The 23,728-nt window shown below is 47.0% G+C and overlaps 1 protein-coding gene across 1 annotated transcript in view; it reads right to left on the bottom strand.

The window, feature by feature from the left end:
- The window catches only part of LOC309628861 (kalirin-like), a 258,727-nt gene that overhangs the window by 50,761 nt on the left and 184,238 nt on the right, over nt 1–23,728 (bottom strand). Inside the window, exons 3-4 of the mRNA XM_082392348.1 lie at nt 21,852–21,926; nt 13,735–13,849 (exon numbers count right to left, since the gene is read on the bottom strand). Coding sequence (XP_082248474.1) covers nt 13,735–13,849; nt 21,852–21,926 — 190 coding nt within the window. The remainder of the gene's footprint in view (nt 1–13,734; nt 13,850–21,851; nt 21,927–23,728) is intronic.

The following is a 23,728-nucleotide window of genomic DNA, read 5'->3' as shown; positions in this document are numbered from 1 at the left end:
TTCCAAAGGAAGGTTCCCATCAGGGCCAGCCTGGTCAGCTGCATATAAACCCTGGCGTGTGTTAATCCACCAGGTTATTACCTTACAGTCTCACAGATTCTGAAATACAACTCCCGTTCACCAAAGGAAGAGACCTGCTTTCTAAGCCAGACTGGCCTGGGGCAGGGCACTTGGAAGGAGCTACTCTCAGCTAGGAGAAAAGGAGCTTGGAAACTCGGGAGAAGGACCAGAACCATTGCTCCTAGAAGTCTGGGGTTGGCTGGCCAGAGAGGGCAGGTGGCAGAGGGTTCAGGGGGCTGAGATGGAAACTGACATATCCATTTCCCAACCTCAGCCTCCTGTCCTATTTCCCACCCTCCTTCACAGAGCTGTCCGTCCCTTCCTTCTAGGGCATTCAGAACATGAAACAGAAATGAAACGGAAACCAAAGCAGCGAGGGAAAGAAAGAATGAACGGAAACCAAAAACCACAACCTCTCCACACAGCCTTTCCCCTGCCCTCCCCACGCCAACCCCAGGGCCATGCTCCTCTGGCCTTCACCATCTGCCCCTTCTTTACCATAGTCAGGCCAGGTGAAAAACCAGTCATCTTTTTAACTGTAAAAAAATGTCATTATAATCACTGCTCATACATCTGTGAGTAGTAGACCAAAGACTGAATCCACATTCCAAAGACTGTAACCTGTCTAACCACAGTGTCTCAGTTACCCCAGCTATAGAACACAGGGAGTTTTTCCAAAGCCGGGAGGCAGAGAAGAGAGAAGAGAGCTGACCCAGGAGAGGCTGCCACAGTGTGCCGTGTACCAGGGACACCTTGCTCGCTGCAATCCCTGTTGCCATCACCACTCTTTCTCCTCCTCTCGCTGCATCCCCACCTCTCGTCACCCTCTCACAGGGATTCCCCCTTCTCAGCTGGGCTCCGGTTTCCTAGCAGGGCAGGTGGAATCCTCATTAATAAACCGCACACTTCCTCCAGGAAACAATCTTTGGTCAAAACTGCCTGCGCACACCGCCTCTCCTCCTCCTCCCTAAGTAACAGTCACGTTCTTGAGAGCCTGCTGCTATTTGCCTACACACACAGACACATGCCCTAATAAACCACCAACGCAGACACCGTCAGCTGCCCTCACAGGCACCCTCGGGGCCAGGCCCGCTGGGCTTTGCCAATACAGGAGCTCCGCTTTGCGCAGAGCAGGTGATCTCACCCAGGAGCCAGCCTTCCTGCCTTCTGACACCAGTGAGGGTCCCTGTGATTTCCATGGTGGAAAACCCTGTGAAGGCTCAGGCACGGATGCAAACCTGAGAGCAGCAAGGGAGGTCGAGGAGAGCCAACGGAGAAACCCAAGGGAGGGGGACATGTTTGGAATTTAAACGAAACGTGAAGGGCTCCAACGGGCCTTTGCCCACACCCACAGCTAGCTCAGAGGCCCTGAGAGCTTGTGGGTGAGTGGACAATCCCTCCACGTAAGACCCCAGGGAGGCCCTGACCCCACTGCATGCTGTTCTGGGGACCACCTGCTGGCCCACGGGTCCTGTCCATGTTAGGGGGAAGAGTGGGGTTACAGCAACCGGCCCCAGCAACAGCACTGGCCAGCTGGGTGGCCCTGGGCATCTCAACACACTCTCTGGACAGCATTCCACCCTTTTAAAGTGAAGGGGTTGGCTTCACTGACCTCTACAATCCCTTCCTGCCTCAAGCTCCAGGATTCTAATCCATCTACTTCTTTTAAAATTCAGTTCAGATTATACATCCAATAAACTATCTCTGATGACATCCACTGAACTGCTATGCTTCTTGAACAACTGCCTGGAAAACGTTTAGTTCGTTTTCTCCAGTGGGTCCTAGAACCTCCACTAGACTGCAAGCTTTCCCAAGGGCAAGAACTGGGACCCCTCATTAGTCTGCAAGTTCAGCCTGACAAAACCAGAGGATTATTTGACCATTATCTCTAAGTTGATGTGTATGTAACAACTAAACAATTGTCCCATCTATGCACAGAATTAAATCTGGACCGATTTGCAGGCTCCCTAACGGAGCACTCCATCCCGCTCTGCGCTAGGTCAGGGGGAGGAGTGGTTCTTGCCTTCCTCCGGGTCCAAAACAAGGAATTTCTCTTCAGCAAATAAGTTCTGAAGCCTGAGTTTCCTGCAAAGGAAAATAGCCTCCAGTCTGGAGATGAGAGGACAGTCTCTTCCGGGACAGGGAATCAGGGTGGAGAGTGTCACAGCACGAGGTTCAGACCTTGCCTTGGGTACCAGGCCAAGACGAGTTCCTGCGCAAAACCTGGCACACAAATTGCTAGCAATGGAAACAGATGAAATTCCAGCTCAGGACTGCACGGAACAGTCTGAGACAAGAGGGAGAAAAATGTCTTGGTTTTAGGGTTTTTGAATAGTTCTCAAAACCAAGGCTGGTCCTTGCTTGACCTAGAATGAGGCAGGGGGTGGGGGGAGAGGAGGGAGGCTCTGAGAGAAAGGGAAAGAGGGAGTAGGACCATCAGGATGCACACTTGGATGATGTCAGTAAATGACTCAGAAAAACATTTGTCCTAGCTGAGTCACGGTGGCTCTGACCAAGTGCTCCTGTCTGGGTTCCGGAAGAAATAGGACTGGCTGTCACACTTGCTCAGTTTAGAAACAGGAATACTTCTCCTCGGTGAGACAATTATTACATACTCAAGTATTAAACGTTATTTAATATTTACTACAGTTGTCTAGGAAAGATTATATTAAACCCATTTTGTAGTTGAGGAAAAATAATTGTCACTTAGTGGTTACTTAAGTTTAAATGTTTCAATAAAAATTCGAAAAGTAAAGCCTAGAAAATCTAAGGTCTAGTGAGGAGAGAGCAGAATATTACCATTTGGAGCCTCTCACAAAACCCATCTCTATCTTCCAGGCAGCTGAGCTAATGTACTCCACCACTTGGTGGCAGCATACCTAAATTGCCAGAAGTATACGTACTTGATAAAGGCAGTCTCAACAAAACTAAAGCATCATAACATGAAGTGTCAGCATCCAATATATGCCAAAAAACATACACAACCCCAAACACCAGTGAGGGGCACATGATAGAACCTAACCAATGACAGGTGAAGAGAAATACAAAACATGCTGAAAATAATTACCTAATGGGGGAGGGAGAAACAACCCCACATCTGGAACCCACCAAGTGAAAAACATACCCTCTTCCCCAGTGCCAGGCTGTCTCTCCAGTATCCATATTCAGGGAGCTCCCTCATTTCTAATATTCCAGCCAAATGAATCTGAACTAAATTTAAATCATCCTGATTCTCCAGCAAGAATTCCTGAAAGACCTGAATATACTGGGACTTATATCACCAGTAATGCTGAAGTTTACCTAATCTAAGTGGAACCAAAAACATCAGCTTCCTAATCAGCCTGTTGTTGGTGAGCCATAGACTTCAGAAGCCTAAACAAGAAAGTAAATGACCCCACCTAAGCTTTAGAGGCTCGTTCAACATTGCTGCCCAGAGACAAACTCCAAGGAGACCCAACTTTCTCAGTGGAAGGCAGATAAGGACCTCAGTTCAGATAAGAGCAGAGGAGATTAACAACTACTTTGTGCCAAGCCAGGAACTAATTACACAACCAGCCAAGGAGCTGAAATACACTCAGAAGCAAAACTAAAGATTCACCAAGGGCAAAAAACAATTAAGTCTTTATAGATTTCTTATCAGATCTGAACTTTAATGTATGGTTCCCTTTAACATCTCTATTAATTTAGGCAAGAGAAAGGAATCCTACCCTGGAGGACCCCAAAGGGCAGGCCCTGTGGCCAATTCCTCTACTCTTTCAAATCCAGGGTCAGATTTAGGCGCATAACATATGGCCCTAAAGTAGGGTTCTTGATGATGGTAATGACAATGTTTGCACAGTGGGTTCTGGGCAGTAAGGAGCATATAAACTTAAATTTGAAGAAATATAAAGACTTGGAACTCTATGGCAAGACATACTGGAAGTATAAATTGGGAAATTTGGAAAGAAATGTGGCGATGTGTATCACTAGCCTTAAAAAAAATCCATGATTGCCACAAATCTATCCCAAATAAGCCATTTAAAATGTAGATAAAGGGGTTTCCCTGGTGGCGCAGTGGTTGAGAATCTGCCTGCCAATGCAGGAGACACGGGTTCGAGCCCTGGTCTGGGAAGATTCCACATGCCACGGAGCAACTAGGCCCGTGAGCCACAATTTACTGAGCCTGCACGTCTGGAGCCTGTGCTCCGCAACAAGAGAGGCTGCGACAGTGAAAAGGCCCGCGCACCGCGATGAAGAGTGGCCCCCGCTTCCTGCAACTAGAGAAAGCCCTCGCACGGAAACGAAGGCCCAACACAGCCATAAATAAATAAATTTTTTTAAAAATTAAAAAAAAAAAAAGAAATATGTGCCATGCTAGTTTTTTTTTTTTTTTTTAACTTTTGGGTTTATTTATTTATTTATTTATTTATGGCTGTGTTGGGTGTTCATTTCTGCGCGAGGGCTTTCTCTAGTTGCGTCAAGCGGGGGCCACTCTTCATCGCGGTGCGCGGGCCTCTCACTATCGCGGCCTCTCTTGTTGCGGAGCACAGGCTCCAGACGCGCAGGCTCAGCAACTGTGGCTCACGGGCCTAGTCACTCCGCGGCATGTGGGATCTTCCCAGATCAGGGCTCGAACCCGTGTCCCCTGCATTGGCAGGCAGATTCTCAACCACTGCACCACCAGGGAAACCCCACGGCACATATTTCTAAAAAAAAAAAAAAAAAAAAATGTAGACAAAGGTTCACAAAAAAAGTTTACTGAGAGTTATTTACAGCACTGAAGTTTTGGAAATGACTTAGCTGTCTAATGATAGGGTTAATTAGAATATGGTGTATCCCAAGATATATTATTATGCATAAAAAGTTTTTAATGTTATGAAAATATTCTTAGGGTATAATATTAAGTGGAATAAAATAAGAAGCAAAATTAAATAACCAATATGATTCAATTCTGCTTTTAAAAATCTCCAAAGGAAAAATATAGGAAGGTAAAATGTCAATATATTAATTATTCCTATTTCTAGAGGTTAGAGTTACAAGTGGCTTTTTAAAATTCTTTCTATTTTCTGCATTTATTTTCTATAATAAAGAAATATTTTTCTATTTTGAAAAAGAGGCCAAGACTTTATCACACTATTAGGCATATATATTCATTCATTCAGTATTTATTACAAGCCTGCTAGGCGATACTGATCTTACTACTATTACTACTATTCTACTAGCTCTTATCCTAACCTTAACCATCACCCTAACCTTGACTTTGACAAAGCTGTGCTAGAGACAATAAAGGACAAGTGACAAAACAAGGTCCCCACTGCCAAGCAAGGAAAGGGAAAGAAACCACTGTTTGCCACCAGCCCGTGCTGTGTGCCGAGTCCTAGGCTAGGTACCTTACCTGTGTTCTCTAGTAATCCTCACTACCGTTGTGTCTGGTGATATCTCTATGCCTATTTTACAGGCGAGGCAATTTGTCAGCTGCATGCACATTTCTCCTCCTACAGGCGAGGGTTCAGGGGTTCATTCTTCCTGGACTGGAATCCCCTGAATAATTTCCAGGATCAATATTTGTCCTCAAGGCCACTCTTTCTTCCTCTATTAGTCCACAGTTCCACTCCCACCAAGTCAGTGGCAATGTCCAAAGTCCCTTCTAAGGGTCACATTGAAGATGCATGTGAAGAAAAAACAACACACCCTCTCCAACAGGAATCCTTTTGTCCAGTGCTGGATCCTTGATTTATCACCTAAAGGCGTTTACTGGAAGCATTTCTGGAATAATGAGTGCTGCTTCTCATAGTTACTTCATGACCACATGGTTTCCGCCTCTGATTGTCCAGGTTATTGTTCTCCAGGGAATCACAAATGCTTGCCTCTGCAAGTGAAGCATCACAGCTGGCTCTCCCCACTCTATACATACATACATACACACACACACATGCACGCACGCACACACACACAGTTGCTTTTCACAGGGTTTCCATGAGTCCCTCTGGCTGGCCCCTCTGCCTCAGAACTGCACCAGCATAGACACAGACCCGCCAAGTCCAGCAGTGGCATGGTCAAGGAAGTGAACTAACTTCAGAATGCCTATCAGCTGACTGCTGAGTAATGCCAGAATTGTGCTTCTGACGCCAGAGCAAGGCAAGATCGAACTAGGCAGGTGGCTGAGTGAAAGAAACATCTAAGACCCGAGGAAACAGAACAGGATGAGCCCCCTAGAATACAAAAGAGACCACCCCCACCATTCCAGGCTTTATGTTCAGCATCCCTACTACAGACAGCCTTTTTACTTATCTCTTTAAATAGTTTCCATGGTCTTAAGTGCTTTTTTTCCCCCCACTACATCCCTTAGTGTAATTAATTACTGAAAAATAGTTGACTATCATCCACAGATGAGCATTAATGAGTAGCATTTGTGTGTCTAAAACTGAACACAAAGACCTGGGGGAGGAAGTCTGAGGCACCCCCCACCACCTCCATTATCCTGCACATCCACAGTCACCACTGCTGTCTTGGCCAGCAGAAACCCAGGTTTCAGGCAACTGCCACCTGCATTTCCCACCTGCAGCAAGCTTCACACTTAAAATCCAAAGAGAACCTTGGAGGAAGCAGGCTTGATAGACAGGATGCCACTGCCCACCAAGATTACATCATCTGCCCCTCATCTCCTTACTACCCTCTTCTACTGTCCTGCTCCAATCCAGTCCTATCCTTCAGGGTCTACCTTCCTTCTCTCTCCAAATCTGTCCCCTGCACTCCATCAACCACTGCCTCCTTCACTCTGGCCTCCTCATCTATTCAGTGGATAAAAGCGCAGGCTCTGGTGCTCCAAATTACACTGGCTGTGTGTCCATTGGCAAGTTATCTAACCTCTTTGAGACTCAGTTTGCTCATATGCAAAATGGGAATAAATAATACCCATCTCAAAATGCTGTGAAAACTCAGTTAATGTATACAGAATACTCACAACAGTGCAATCATGTAGGTTTGAAGATAATAATAATGGCTAGCATTTATGTATTACTTAATAGATCAGTTCCAGAGGTTGGAAGCATTAAGTGCTTTTTTTCAACTCAAAATTATGTTTGAAGATTTATCCATGTTGCATAGCACAGTAGTCACAGAAAACTATACATGGTATAATACCATTTTTATAAAGCTCAAAATCATGCAAAACTAAACAATATATCATTTATGCAAACATGTGGTAAGCTATACCAAAAGAAGCCAGACAAGGATAAACACAAAACTGAGGATAATAGTTACTTCTGGGAGAAGTAGGTGAGATTAGGGTGGGGAAGAGCCACAGGTAGCTTTAAGAGCAGAGGTGAGGTTCTGCTTCTGATTTTAGGGGTGGGCTCTCAGGTGTTCCATTTATTATTATGCTTTATAACTGACACATACATTACATCTCTTCCTTCATATGTAGCAAATATTGCCATATATGTATTTATACTTATAGTTATTATTATTATTAGGTTCCTTTAGGAGACAGACTATAAAGTACTGAATGTCCGGGTGCTAGGCACCTTAGACATCCGTCATTGCTGCTGCTACCAGCGCCAAATGTTCATCCTCATTGCCTCCTGTTCTGTCCACATTCCCCTCCTCCAAGATGCTCTTAGGGGAAGGGGCCTGGGGCAAAGCAGGCTGGGTTACCGGCTACCCCAGTCCCAGGGAAGGTGGGGCCCTGCCCCTAGGATGCTGCAGCAGAGTAAGGAGGGGGGCTGGTGGTGACCGTCGGGTGTAGGGGCCACCTTCTCCCCCTGTTCTGTCAGGGAGGAGGTAGCCATTATTTGTCCCAGCCTGGGCCCCCTGCTCTGGTTTCCTATTTGCAGTTACTTGAATAAAAAAATATCCTTTTCTGGAAAAAAAAAAAAAAAGGAATGAATGAAACATTGAACAAAAAACAACACAACTGTCCAGAGGTAGTTTGTGAACAGAGGAAAGATGGAACCAGAACCTTGGGGGGTGGGGAGGAGCAGAAGGATGGGAGTGGGCAAGGCTAGCTCCTTGTTATTAGTGCCCCGAGTGAGGGAAGGAAGGGGAAACCGAGGTCTAGAGTGGAAGCAGACGGGGACAGGGAGTGGCTCTAGCCCGCCTTAAGTGGCTGCCACCGGGAGCCCAGGCCTCCTGGGCCGCACCTGGATAAAGGTGACTCTCCATTTTCATCACTGCACTGGATTCCAGGGTGAGGGCAAGGTAGGCTGGAGCCTGCTTAGAGGGGCGAGAGGGCTTAAAGCCCTCCTGCCTGCCTTCCTGTGCCCCCAAGGGGGCGGCCCAACCTACTGCAGGGACTAGGCAAGGTGGGAAGGAAGCAAAGGGGGTGTGAGCCACACCTGGTGAGACACAGCTTGGTCGGGGGCATCTGGGGCCAATCACCCCTCTCCAGTGGCCACACCTGCTGCCGTTAGTACCTGCCTGGGTGCTAGGCATGAGAGATTGCTACATAGTTTCCTCACAACACCCTTGTGAGATAGTCGTTCTTTTTCCAAATTAAAAATTAGAATACTGGACTCAGAAAAGTTGAGTCATATGCCCAAGGTCTCACCCTATGTCAAGCATCTTCCTTTTGCCCCTCTGAATCCATTCTCCATCTTCTCCCCTCTACCCGATGCCCTGGGAGGCTGACCCACACGGACTGCCTCAATGAGCCCCCTGTCACCTGGCTTTGGTTGCATTCAATCAATGACAAACAATGACAGGAGGTCAGAGAATGGGAGGGGTGAAGCAAGGGTATCAACTTCCCTTGCCCCACATTGTGGAATCACCGTGAGTTGGTGGCAACTCTCTACTGAAGGTCACAGCTCTTGTCAAGCAGCCCTCTCATACAGCTACCTCTCCAGGTTCTATGCACCTCTCCTCACCTTGCCCCTTCAGGGCCAGAAGTCGTAATGTCTTCCCTCCCTGCTATTGCCAGCTCTGGGATAACTTGGAAATCCAAACCTTGCTGCTTTCCCTGTTGCCTACCCGCATCATTGTCAAGTGTGCCTTTGTTAAACTCTTCTCAGATAACCCGGGTGGAGTGGTCATATGTTCCCTGACTCAGAAGTGGTAGAGCTGGGATCTGAACCCCAGTGCCTTCTGTCTATGCGAAGATGCCTCTCTTCGCTTTGCTGTGAGGGTCTGTATGGCTCCAAGGAAAGTGATCACCGACAATGGTTGTTACTATTGTGATGTTATGTTCCTTAGCAGCAGAGTAGAATACTATTTGCTCTTCAGGGCTTGGACTATGTACACCTAACAACAGGAACACTTTACTGATATTGCTAAGAAATTTGTGTAGAATATGGGAAGTGTAATAGAAATTATAAACCCTTTATATATAAGCAACAAAAAATTAGAAAGGGATCTGGAAAGGGATAAACTTTAGGCAAATGTCCTCATTGGCTCTATTTTCTGAACCTTCCATCACTACTCCCTGCATCCTCCTTTAATTGATGATCTCAGAGCAAAGGGCAGGATGCCAGTGACACAACTCAACAGGCCATTACAACAGACGGATTCAGTGATGACAGTTTCCATAGCTTGGTTTCTCTCATGCTGAATATAATGGGAGGAAATCCTTGCAGTTTTTACCTACTCATCTTTTAACTGTCTTCCTGGCTCTCTCTGCTTATTTCTATTTTCTGGTGATGCTGCACAAAGATAGTGCTGGCTATAAGCCCAATTTATCTCTTGCTGAAATCAGCAGAACAAGAGCAAATGTTATCAAATAATAAGCTGTGAATATTGACACCTTGGTTTGATTGGCATTGCAGAATATCCCATCTTAATTTCTTGTCATCTTTCCCCACCAGTATGACACCTGCATTCCTTGCTGGAACACTCAGCCAGCATCTCAGCAGCACTGCTAAGAACAGAGTTAAGTGGCTGATACATCAAGGGGCTAACAATCGGTACCCTTGGGAGCTGCAGAAAGATGATCATGGCAAAGCAGGATAACAATGATGAAGAAGAGAAGGAACTCAATGCAATAAAACCACCTGGGATTTCTTTACTAGATACTTAGAAATTTCTATTCCAAGCATATGGTCAACTCCCAATTATCACAGTGGGTAGATTATCCATACTGTGAGTTATGCTGGGGTAACTGTTTACTCTCAGCCTAGATTATCTATCTGTCTCTCAATTTCTAGGGACATTCATCAACTGATTGTTTCTGAGTATTTCCTTTCCACTCCTTTCAGGTACAAGTAACTGCAAGCAGATAGTAGAGCAGAAGGACAAAAAAGCTAGATAAGTGTAGGATGGATGGCAGAAAAGATAACACGGGAGTTCACCCAGATACCTATCCATGCCCTGGCTCATGGTAGGCACTCAATAAATATTTGTTAAATTGAGTGAATGGAGTTGTCAGAAAGTTGAATTAGAAGACTCTTAAGGCCTCTCTTCCTACCCTAATATCCCATGATTCCTCAGAAGAAGATAACAGAAAGCTTGGAGAAGCCCAAGGAGATAGATGCTCATACTCAGCAGGAGCAAGAAAGGGAAGCTGGAAAGGACTCATCCCAGGCCGAGATGGATCCCGAAAGCGTAACTGGTACTGTCACAAACACATCGCTCCAGGATGATGCTTAGCCCCGGCTGATACCTCAAAATTCCCACCCAGAGTACAAGGGGACAGGAAAGCAGTTCTCTTAGGATTTAAGATGTAGACCAGATCTGAAGTGAAATCCTAGGCCTTAAATTATTTAGGGAACCTGAGAAAGAGAGTGTATGTTGGTGGGGTGGTAATACTGTTTTGAGGTTCTAGGTTTTATGATGTATTTTTTCCCAGTATCATAGAAACAAAGAATTCAGGGCAGGAAAGCTTCTTAGAAATGATCTAATCCAGCCTCCAATCCACTGGAGGAATCCTTCCTACAGCATCGCTAACAGAAGGTCATCTAGTAGCCAGCGACAGGAAGCTCACTTTCTCCAGAGGCAGCAGCGTTACTGCTGGACAGCTCCTGGGCAGATTTCTTCTCCACTTCAGAGTCCTGATCTCTCTAACTTCTACCCTTTGATTCGACAGAGACCATGCCTGTTCCCTCCTCTTTGGGGCAGCTCTCCTGATACCTGAAGTCAGGAATCACTTTTCTTCCATTTTCACTCCTGCAAGAAAACATCCTTCAGTCCTTCAACTGAAGAGACACAGTTTGTGGCTCCCTCGGTGTGCTGCTCTCCTGACAACACGCTAACTCAGTGGTGCCCAACCTTTTTGGCACCAGGGACCGGTTTCATGGAAGACAATTTTTCCATGGAAGGGGGTGGGGGATGGTTTTGGGATGATTCAAGCACATTACATTCATTATGCACTTTATTTCTATTATTATTACACTGTAATATATAATGAAACAATTATACAACTCACCATAATGCTAACAGGAGGTGGCGCTCAGGCGGTAATGCGAGCAATGGGGAGTGGCTGTAAATACAGATGGAGCTTCGCTCGCTCACCCGCTACTCACCTCCTGCTGTGTGGCCCAGTTCCTAACAGGCCACAGACCAGTGGTGGTTGGGGACCCCTGCTCTAACTGGTCCACGTAGCTCCTAAAAGGGGGTTGGTAGAGTTCAATGTTGCAGAATTGAATGCAGTAGTACAGACATGACCTGGCCTTCACACAGGATAGTGGGACTATTTCTTCCCATTCATTTCACACAACCATCCTTCCTCCCAGCCCCTCTTGGGTTTTGCTCCCCTTCACTCAGCAGAAACCTCTGCCTTTTTAATTGCTTCCCATCTGTTTTGTCCCATCTTTGCTTAACAAGTCAGAATTAAGAAAATGGTCTTCCAATTCTTTCACCTTCTATTCTAAAGAAAAGATGAGTGTGCATTAGCTGCAGGGATGTGATAAACCTACCAGAAAGAAAAACATAGCCTTCAGGATCCCAAATTTCTTCTGTCTCTAAAAGAACTAAGAGTCTGTCATGGGTCCCCAAGAAAACTTTTCCTATATATCGCTTCAGAAAACGCCTAGTTTTATTCCTGTTAGTAGTACACTCGGGAAAGATGCTTTTAAAAATGCTTAGCCCCTAGATGGCTAAATTGCTAAATTACCCTCATCAATCATGGGTTATTTAATCCACCTCCTTGTCTCCAAGACAGATGGGAATATTTCTTCTGTATAAAGACCTCGGGGGAAAAACTCTTCTATTCTATTCTTCATCCGAGTCTCATGCACTCAAAGTTTAGAAGTTCTTCTTCGGATATAACCTAAGTCCCTTTCATTGGAGCTTAGGACCTTTCATCTTTTGTCAGGTTCCCTGTGGATAGCATGAAGAAAAGAACGGCACCATCTGACATCTACTTGTCCACAGCCTTCTGCTAGAGCTCTTCAGGGCTCCCCATTCTGTTCCACATCCTTCCAAGCATTCGATGACGGCTCCTGAATCCCCTTTACCACCTGCCCGTCACCATCCACCAACCTCTGTACATGTGCCCCCCCGCAGTGCCACAGCTCTTTCAAATGAAGTGCTCGCCTCGTTTGACACCTGCTTCAAGAACTTAATCAGCATGTTCAACAATTAGCCAAGGTCTCCCCGCAAAGGCAGACGTCCTCTCTGTGATTGACTAATTCCCCTATAAAATGCACAGAGACCAGAGGAAGGTTCTAAAGGCCCCAGGCATCACTTCTTATTCACCACAACGAACACCTGACAGGCTCCAAGCCCACTAAGAGGCAGAGAATGGAGTTCTTGCTGGCCACGAGCAAGGATGAGGAGAGCACTGGGGCAGGAGTCAGGAGGGTTCTGACCAAGCTCTGCCGCTGCCCAACCCCCGGAAGCAACTCTAATCCCATATGGACCTTGTTTCCTAAGCACAACATGACACGTATTTGCCTGGATTACTTCTCAGGGCTCTTCCGGCTCTCACATTCTATGATTCTCTGACTATGCAAAGGCCTCTCCTACCCCTTCTTTAAAAATATACACCATGTCCCTGGCATGTCTCCCTCACCACCCTCTGAGGTCAGCACCACCTAGCAACACTCAGAAATCCGTGTTTCTCAACCCTTTTTAAAAATCATCCCCTGCCCCAAAAGAGACATTTTATACTTTTTTCCTTAATCACCCACCCAATGAGATTTTAATACCATGAATATATTGTATATATCTGTTTATGTACTATGTGTATAGCTGCGCTTAATACATAAAAGAATAAGTTTTTTTTTGCCATCCCCAAGAACGAATTCTCATCCCCCTTGGAGGCAATATTACCCCCCATTGAAAATGCATGACTTAGACTGAGTTTAAGGCTGCCTCTTGAATGATATAAGTGGAGTTATTTGCCCCAAACTCTAAAAGCCACAAACATATTCATAAGCCAGAGGTTTTAGAAAAAAAATCCATTACACAAGCCAGAGTGGAATCAGCCAGAATTCCCATTTCCCCAAGGTAAAGAACAGTTTCCCATCCCTGCTCCCGAGGCCACACTGTCATCTCTTCCAGGGCCTGTCCCGGTCCTCTTAGCCTAGGACCTTCACCTCTGCCCATGGTTCCCACATCCAGCTCCCACTCCATCCATATGAATCCCAGCAGTAACAATGGGAATGATGGGAATGAGGTGAACAATGGGTGATGATGTTCCAGAAATAATTAGAATCCATTCCAAGGGCAGAAACAGCCAGGCCCCTGGCAGGGATGGAGGCTCATTCCAACTCCCTTGCATCAGTCCAGCTTCCCCCTCCCTCCCCTGCAGGACATTCACCTTACCTTGGCACGCTGGCCAGATAGGTCACGAGTTTCCGCAGGTCTTCCTGTCTTATTCTGTCATGATTGCTGCGAGCAGGGAAGGTCAGGATTGGTCCACCTCGCTTATCACGGCCCCCTGCAGGGAGGAAGAGAAGGGAGTTTAAGAAAACCAGCTAGAAACTGTGCTGGAAACAGGCAGAAGGATGGTGCCCAGAGAAATCCAGTCACTGCTTAGAGCAAGGGCAAGGGCATGGGGTTTGGGTGCGGGGAACATGCGTGACCCTGGGCAAGTCTTTTGACTTTTCTGATGTCTCATCTGTAAAATGCAGATGAAAATAATGATGACTACATTACAGGGTTGCTGCAAGACCTGATAAGATGGCACATGGGGAAGCACTTTGACAAGTACTCTTCACGAATGTGAGACGATAATGAAGGAAGTGATAACTGCTCGTACTGAGAAAACAAGCCATTAAAAGTGCTATGGTCTTTGGAAATTCAACTTCCAGTTCACTTCTCTTTGCAGACCTCTATGAGCAGGGAGTGCTCAAGATTAACTGAATACCACGGTGAGAAGCCCTTAAAGCATCCAGCAGGGACATCATTGCTGGGAGGTTTTTAGATTCATAGAGAAGACCTAAGTGTGTTCTACACAACCAAGGATCCACCCCTGCCTGCCTGCCTGAGGTGCCACCCGTCACTCCTGCTGGAGGAGCACATGAATCTTTATTGGGAATAGGATGCTCAAGGTCTTAATCGCTGCAAATGCATAGGTACACACTAGGATTACAAATGTTTTCTAAATATCAGGCTTTAAAAAAAGCTGGAGGGAGTAACTGAGATGATAATCATTGTTTGCTATCAGAAGGCTGGGATTTTACATGGTTGCTTTTTCTTTCCTCTATTTTCCAAACTTTCTACTCACTATTTATTCTACGATTTAAAATTTTCTTTGTTAATGGATGCTATGATTGGGAAGCAGGACCAAGTTTCTCAGGAAGGTTAGATGAGGACGAAGCTAAGGTGTAGTAACTATGTCCTTACAGGCACTGCCTATTTCACAAAGAAAACTCTGTGTCATGATCACAGACGCCCCATCCTGCACGCATCTCAGGCTGCCACCCAACATCCCCCAGAGCAGGGGCCACAAAGGGATCTAGAGCAAGAGGGAGTAAGGGCTGGCATGGCCACCACCAATACTGGAAAAGAAGCTTAAAGCTCAGCCCCCTGAAGAAGGATCTTTTCCAAGGAAAAGCAGAGCCTCCCAGGGCCCCACCCAGTATGAGTTCATGAATAATGTTTCCCTCTGACTGTGGGGTCCAGAAAGCACAAGACAGAGGGAAGTCTTGACAAACAAAATCCAGTCCATTCCAGGGCACTCCTGAGGAGGAAATAAGGAGGGTCAAACAAGAGCAGGGCCACTGCGAGATCTGACCCTGAAGAAAAAAATATGTCAGCACCACCGTCCCTTCCCTGCAGCCCCCTACCAGGGCAGATTTGTGTAGATATACCACAGAGTTTGACCCTGGCCCCCAACTCCAAACCTTCCAAACCACAGGCTCTGGTTCCATGTATGGATAACCAACCTCATCTCATCTACCTTGTACGTGATCCCCATCTCCCAACTGCCTTCCACAGGAGAGAAAGGAAGTGAAGGAATCAAGTGGGAAGTTCCCTCAAAGCTGGGAGGTTCTCCCTCACTCTCCACCTTCCCCTCCAGCCTCGACCTCACCCGAAGGATTTTCACTCTTGGGTGTTCTTTGTTTTTTTAAAATTTGGAGTATAATTGCTTTACAATGTTGTGAATCAGCTATGTGTATACATACATCCCCTCCCTCTTGGACCTCCCTCCCCCCCCCACCACCCCATCCATCTAGGTCATCACAGAGAACGAGCTGAGCTCCCTGTGCTATACAGCAGGTTCCCACTAGCTAGCTATTTTACACATGGTAGTGTATACATGTCAATCCTAATCTCCCAGTTCATCCCCCCTTTCCCTTCCCCCACTGTGTCCACAAGTCCGTTCTCTACGTCTGCGTCTGTATTCCTGCTCTGCAAATAGGTTCATCTGTACCTCTTGGGTGGTTTTAACTGCAGCTGTTGTCCTTCTCACTGACCTTCTGTGGATGGTTTAAGAGTAGAGCTAAGGGAACACGGGGAGCCAAGGCTGGTCTGATGGCAAAGGCTACCTAAGAGGCTTGGAGGGCTGCTGGCACTGTCCCTCCTGAGCGGAGCAAGTTATGCCTTGGGAGACAGGAGTTTCATAATGTTGGCTGCAGAAGGTTCCAGATGGCAGGGGAGGGGGGTGGTGGGGGGAGAAGACCTGGGGAAGTGGAATTCCTTCCCTCCAGGAAGAATGGATAAGGAATCCAGAGAGGGCTGCATGATCAAGGCAGGTATTTTTCAGAAAGGAGATGAACTTGCAAGACTGTAGGAAGAAGAGGAGGAACAGGCATAAAGGAAGAGAATCATTACACTGGAAAGAGTGGGGACAACGGATGGACCAAGGATTCAGAGTAGGTACAAGGGGAGGGGTTCTGCCCCCTTCTCTTCAGCAGACTGATAGAACTCAAAGAGGGAGGAGGAAACAAAGATAAGTTACAGAGAGGGAGAGCTCAGCGGTGCCTGGGGGACACTGTTTCTCTAGGTGAAATAGAGTGTTGAGGGTAAGGGTGGGCTTGAGGTGCTGGGAGAAAGGAGGATGGACCACCGCTGGAGAGTGTCCCTAGAGAATGGACAGCAGGACTGGGTACCATGTGGGTTTAAGAGTAGGTGGCAGGGTACCAGGGCACAGTGAGAGCTCTGTTGAAAGGTCTGGCCGTGGTGTCCATGCTAGGCTCTAACTTGAGCGAAGGCAGAATAGAACTAACGCATGGGCTAAGTGGGGAGGGCTCAGTGAGGGTAGGAAATGGCCTACTGGTTCATGAGTTCCCAGGGGAGAGGGAACAGCAGATGTTTTATCTGATATCCATACTCCCCCAACTGATAGGGGAACACCAGCAATGGTCCAAGGTGAGAGGCTAAGGTCACAGACAGACATATCAAGGCTCAAGGTCTTGGATGTGTGTGGCCACGGTAGGGAGGTGGAAGACTTTGGTGCCACGGAGACTGAGGAGCCATGAAGCTGGAGGATTTGACTGATAACTGACATGAGTGCTGAAGTTCCAGAGGGCAATGAGCAGAGATAAAGAATGAGAACCCTTTGCTAAAGCCAGTGTGCACTGTGGAAGTGGACCCCAGATGGCGGGAGACAAAAGAGCCAAGTTTTGAAAAGGCAGTAGAGATGGTGGCAGGATCTTCAGCAGCGCCATCCCCCTGCTCATCCAACACCTGCTGTTTGCCTACTCAGTGGAGGCTTTGGTGCTGGGAGCTATAAGATGGGAATATAGAGAATAAAGAGGGAGGGGGTGGTTAGATGGGCAAGAAACGACACTGGTCCCCTCCCACAAAGGCCGGGCAGGACGGGGCTGGGGAGGAGGCAAGGCTGAAAGAGGGGAGGTTAAGGCGAACCTGACTGAGGTGGGGGAGGATGGCACTCACATTTTTCAGGGGGAGGCAGGCTCCAGCTAGGGTAAGTAGGTTAGGGTACTTTGGGGGGAGGACAAGAACATACATCTAGGAAATCGTACCAAAAGTTTGGCCCATGTAACTACAGTTCTGCAAGATGCTAATGGACACACATGATGTTTTTTTAAGGGAATGCATTATTTGTAGCTTGGGAAACGCTTTCATGTGCTTGAAGGACATGTGCTTTAATGAACATGGCAAATCTCCAAGAGGGGGACTGTAATAGGCAGCATTTCCCAAACTTATTTGAGGGTAGACCCCGTTTTCTTTTTTTGAGGATCATCTCATGCGACTGTTGTTCTATGGAACATGCTTTGAGACACGGGTCCAGAGTATAAAATTGCACCACAGCAGTGTGGAGTTCCTCTGGGAACACGGGCTTGATGTTGATGGGAGAAAAGGCGGCAGAGAGGGACATCAGGAGGGGGCCAAAAGGAGGGTGTGGCCGCACACAGAGAGCAGGGGTGAAATGGGCCTGCACGAGAAGGCTGGATAAAAGGGACAGTGGGTGTTGCAAGTGGGAGGCGGAAGCACGTGAAGGAAGCCAGAGAGAGAGCAAAGGGAGAGCCCACGGCTGAGAATACGGAGCAGGATGGGGCAGGGCTGAAACGACAGAGGCCCCGGAGCACAGCCACAGATCCTGTCTCACACACGTGCACACACCCACACAGTGGTGGGCTGCCCTGGATTATTCCAAATGCACGTTCCCATGGCAGCGCAACTTCCCCTTCCCCTGGCCGTGCTGGGCACCAGCAGGGGAGGGAGCTCAACCAGCACTTCGTTTCTCTGCTCAGCACTTCCTGTAGTGCTTCTGCTCAGAAAGACATGTAACGACTACACTGCATTACTTAATTCTGGGTTTCTTTATTTTGTTTTATTTTTGTGTTCTGTCTTCTAAAAGCTTAGGATACAAGGGCCTTTTTTGGTTTGTTTTTTGTTTTGCGGCTTTTTTTTAGATGCAGCCAGTCATCCCCCTGGCACCCTCAGCGTCCTTCCCAGGCACAAAAGGACAACGTTCCCTAAGCCCCGAAGCTCCCAGCACCACGTGCAGATGAATAAGACTTACCCCACATAGAGAACAGACTTGTGGTTGCCAAGGGGGAGGGAGGGTAAGGGAGGGATGGACTGGGAGTTTGGGATTAGCAGATGTAAACTATTATATATAGGATGGATAAACAACAAGGTCCTACTGTATAGCACAGGGAACTATATTCAATATCCTGTGATAAACCATAACGGAAAAGAATATGAAAAAGAATATATATATATAACTGAGTCACTTTGCTGTACAGCAGAAATTAACAAGACATTGTAAATCAACTATACTTCAATTAAAAAAAAAAAAAAAAAAGACTTACCCCGGGCTGCCTGGCCCACATCGACACATGGGCATGAGCTGCAACCCCCGGCCCCCTTGGTCCTACTCTGGGAAGCAGCTACTGGCCTCATGCCTAACTAACTGCCTTCCTGGCACATTGCTGCTCTGTACTCCATTAGGACAACTCCCTACACTTGGGAAGCTCTTTTCTAGGGCTGGCTGGGCCCTGCCCCAGGGCTCTGACGGAATTCACATGGGAAAAAATAAACCACGAACAATCAAGCAAGGGTTCCCATGTCAGAATGTACCCTGTCTGCACTCATATGCCCTGAACTGATGTGGAACAGAATGGTGCTCAGAGGGTATGCATTAAAGCCAGGAAGGCTGAAATTGAGTTATTTGTAGTGAGGTGGATGGACCTAGAGTCTGTCATACAGAGTGAAGTAAGTCAGAAAGAGAAAAACAAATACCGTATGCTAACACATATATATGGAATCTTAAAAAAAAAAAAAAAAAGGTTCTGAAGAACATAGGGGCAGGACAGGAATAAAGATGCAGATGTAGAGAATGGACCTGAGGACACGGGGAGGGGGAACGGTAAGCTGGGATGAAGTGATAGAGTGGCACGAACATATATACACTCCCAAATGTAAAACAGATAGCTAGTGGGAAGCAGCCACATGGCACAGGGAGATCAGCTCGGTGCTTTGTGACCACCTAGAGGGGTGGGATAGGGAGGGTGGGAGGGAGACGCAAGAGGGAGGAGATATGGGGATATAAGTATATGTATAGCTGATTCACTTTGTTATAAAGCAGAAACTAACACACCATTGTAAAGCAATTATACTCCAATAAAGATGTGTTTTTAAAAAAAAAAGCCAGGAAGGCTTCCTGGAGGAGGCAAAGTGGGAACTGACTTGGGACGGAGAGGAAAGGCTCAAACTGGCAGAAGGTGCAGGGAATGCACTGAAGATAGAGGAAGCATCAGGCATAGAGAATGGAAGAATTAGCAGGACACCCAGGGGGAGGGAGGACGCGGGGTTAAATAGGTTAAATAGGCTCGAGGCATTAAAGAATAAAAGGAAAAGATCTGCTCTGGCTCCCTACAGAGCTGTGGGCCATGTCCTGGGAACCCAGATGATGGGCAACAGCAGAAGTCAGAGGCCTGGTGCTGCCCAGCAGCCCCAGCACCTCTACACAAGGTCTTCCCACACGCTCAGCAAGCACCCAGATCCAAGACTACAAAGGCTTTGGAGGTTGTCTTCCACCTCTACCCATACTGAAGTCGCTGCCACGTGATCCTGCCAAGGGATCAGCCTGAGCTTCACCGTCTTCAGTGACAGGGGCTTACCACCTAATAAGATATGCCAGCAACTAACACTAAATGGGGAAAGGAAAGGCAGCTTCCCAGCCACTCTCTCTAACAGCAAAAACAATAGCAAAACACTATATTATTATTGCCACTACTACTACTACTACTAATAATAATAATAATATGGAATGCACTTTGTACCTTTCAAAGGCTTACATACTACCATCACATACTCTGCCCTCTCACCTCTTCCCTCTGGTCAGGTGGGAGACACCTGCTACTTGGTTTCTCCTTCCTCAAACCCCCTTCCTCTCTCTCCCTTCTCTCCATTTTGGCTATCACCCACCCAGCAGGGGTGAACCCCTGCACTGTGGGACTGTGCTGGCTCTTTCACTGTGATTGAATCGCCACTCCTTGTAGATGACCAGAATCATCCAGAAACAAAGGCTCAATCCACGAAGGTGTATTAAGCACCTGTGTGTATTTCTTAAAATATGATCCTTCGCTATTCTCACACTGCCATTCCCCCAGCCCCTGCCAGAGATTCTGATCCAGGAGGCCTATATTAATGCCCTAGAACTGGCACCCAGAGTGATGTTGGTGCACCTTATAGTTTGGCTTCAATTACATTAGGGGTCACCAAACTTTTTCTTAAAGGGCCACATGGTAAACATTTTAGGCTTGTGGCCATCTGGTCTCTGCTAGAACTACTACTACTCAACTCTGCTGTTACAGTAACAAAGCAGCCATTGACAATACTTGTAAAAAGCTGAATAATGACCCCCAAACATATCAAATCCTAACCCCTGGAACCTGTAAATGTCACCTTATTTGGAAAAAGAGCTTTTGCAGATAGGGCTCCTATGATGGGAAGATTATCCTGGAATATCTGAGTAGGCCCTAAGTGCAGTCACAAGTATCCTTACCGTGAGGCATTGGGAGATTTGACACAGACAGAAGAGCAGAAGGCAATACCACCATGGAGGCAGAGGTGGAAGTGATGTGGCCACCAGCCAAGGGATGCTGGCAGCCCCCAGAAGCTGGAAGGGGGGAAGAAACAAATTCTCCCCTAGAGCCTCCTGAAGCATTACAGCCTGCTGAAACTTTGACTTCAGCCCAATAAACTGATTTTGGACTTCTGGCCTCCGTAACTGTGAGAGAATACATTTCTGTTGCTGTAAGCCGCCAAGCTTTGTGGCAACTTGTTATAGCAGCAATAGGAAGCTAATTAATACACTACTAAGTGAATGCACATGGCTATGTTCCAGTAAAACTTTACTTACAAAAACAGGTGGCTGGCCGGCAGCAAAACACAGGCTACAGTTTGATAACCCCTGAATTAGACATTAAAGGGACCCAGTGCATAAGATGGGTTGGAGAGAGAAGTAGGAAATGAGTACTATTCAGAAAAATAAATAAATAAATAGATACAACTACTCACTTGAGTTCCCTTTGCTGGAAGAAGAGATAAGAAGGAGCAAGAAAAAATTTAAATCCCCTGTCCACCTGTTCATCCAGAGATGAACCCAAATAAAACCTGTGGGAATGTGTGAAAGGGACAGACCCCTCCAGCTGGAGCATCTCTCAGAGGGGCCTCAGCAGCTCCTGTGGCCCTGACAAGCCTGGGAGGGTGGGGTGGGATGAGGTGGATGTGTGTGGGTGCATGGTGGGGGGAGGGTACTCACCCTTTGTTGTGAACATCCTCCAGGACACCCAGCGGGGACCAGAGAGCTCCCTTCCCTTTCTGCCTGCCTCTGGAGAGAGGAAGCAGCTTCTCTGAGCATCGCTTCCACCACCACTCCTCTCTCACTAGCACACAGAGAAGTGAGTGCCTGCGCACACGCGCGCACGCGCGCGCACACACACACACACACACACACACACACACACACACACCCCTTCTCTAGGTCCACTATAAAGGAAGCTTCCATAGACACTCACCAGACACGAAGGCCACTTTTTCCTTTAGGATGGGAAGGACATCAGAAGCTTTCAAACCATCATTCCGAAAAGACCCTGTCAGAGAACAAAACAGAAAGAATAAGGGTGAAAGAGGCCAAATGGCTGAATCCCTCAGTTCCACCCTTAGTTTCCCAACCCCATCATGAGCCAGAAAGTAATGCCTTGCTCAGGCCCCACAGCCCGGCCCAAGAGCAGGAGAGGCTCCACAACAGAAAGGACACTTCCACATGATGCCGGGCCATAGGGGTGACCAAGGGTATGGCCCTCCAGGTCCTTTTCAAGGAGAGACCCGTCCAAGTCACCCCCCAAAACACACACAAAGCTCCAAGCCCTGGAGGCAACAACTACAGCCCTGTTGCTGTGAACTTGAAGATGGGGGCTTTTTAGAAATCATTTTTGTACTTCTAGTGCTAGCACAGTGGCTGATACACAGTAGACACTCAGTAAATATCTGCTGAACAGGTTAATTAACATCAAGATGGACCACAATGCCCTAAAAAATTCTTTTTGCCTTTCCTCTATGTGGCACAGCAACTGTTAGTCTTCATTTTACAGATGGGAAAAGTGAAAATCCCCAAGTGACAAGCAAAGTTGAGTGCAAAACCCCTCCCCACCTCTTCTCCCGCCCTTTCAGTAACACCGTCCTCAGTCCACAATGGACAGCTGGTGAGCAATGTCAATCCCGTGGGAAGGAAACACCTTCCCTTCTTCAGCAACTCTTTCTCTGCCTAAATCTCGCTTCTCAGTTGGAAAGTCCTTTCAGGAGTCCAGTTGAGCTCCTGTTAGAGGGTTGGGGGCAGAGGCCTGGGACTCACACAGAATGGAAAATAACAATGTGCCTCGAGAAACAGCAGCCTCTGGAGGCAAAGGACAACCCAGCCCCGTGTGCGATGCGTGGGAAGGGAGGACTCAGCTTACACACGCTCACAAAAACTCCAGGCCAGCCCACTGCACCCCTATCATTTACCCTGAGTACCCCACAAAGACTCTCAGGGAGAGCCAGCCCACACTCAGAGCCCTGCAGGCTGTGATGGAATCTCTGCTGTGTACCGCCTCTAGGGACATGGCACAGAGGGACCCCAGAAGAGTGGCGGCCCTGTGTCAGCTCAGTGAGAGAGAACCAGAGACCACAGACACCCCTTCTAGTGCCTTTCTCCACTTGGCTTACTCTCTTGTGGTCCCAACCTGACAATTTACAGAGGGGAGAAATGTGCTGGACAGGATGGTCCCACTCAGGGTGTCTCAATCCCTAAACATTGACTATTTCAAGGATCCAAAATTGTTAGGAATTCTGGCAACAACCTGGGACTAAGATCACTGGCCTAGGGAAGGGAAATGAGACAGTTGCACACTCAACCAAAGAGGAGAAGAGAAGTATCCCCAGAACGCCAGTTTCCACGGTCAGAGGTCATACCCTAACCCCAAACAAATTTCCAAAGGGCCTCTGACCCTTTCACCTATTTCTTCTTTTTCATTTTTCACTAAATGAAGACAGTGAGGCTTTTTTTCATTAGTTGCTTCTCTTTACAAGCTGGCCCAGAGTAGCTGATGCTGAATTAACCAGCTGCAAGGCTCACTTTGAGAAGACCGTGGGCAATAGAGGAAAAAAAATAACACCATAAAAAAGGAAGTTCTAACTATAAGCATGGTTTTGTACTTTCTTGTTTCTACAGATCTTTATGCTCTGACTTTATCTTCCAACACAGGAAAGCAATTAAACCTCACTAGTAGAAACTAATTAGGATCCATATAAATTATTGTAGAAATTACAAACAGATACATAGGTAAATTTTCACCATGATGCAATAAGAAGTTTCAGCTTCCTGGGCAAGGAAGAGTCCTATCAAGCTTTACCA

Source organism: Balaenoptera borealis (assembly GCF_965194805.1).
Source record: "Balaenoptera borealis genome assembly, chromosome: 5".
NCBI classification, from domain to species: Eukaryota; Metazoa; Chordata; class Mammalia; order Artiodactyla; family Balaenopteridae; genus Balaenoptera; species Balaenoptera borealis.
This window is presented reverse-complemented; position numbering and strand designations above follow the sequence as displayed.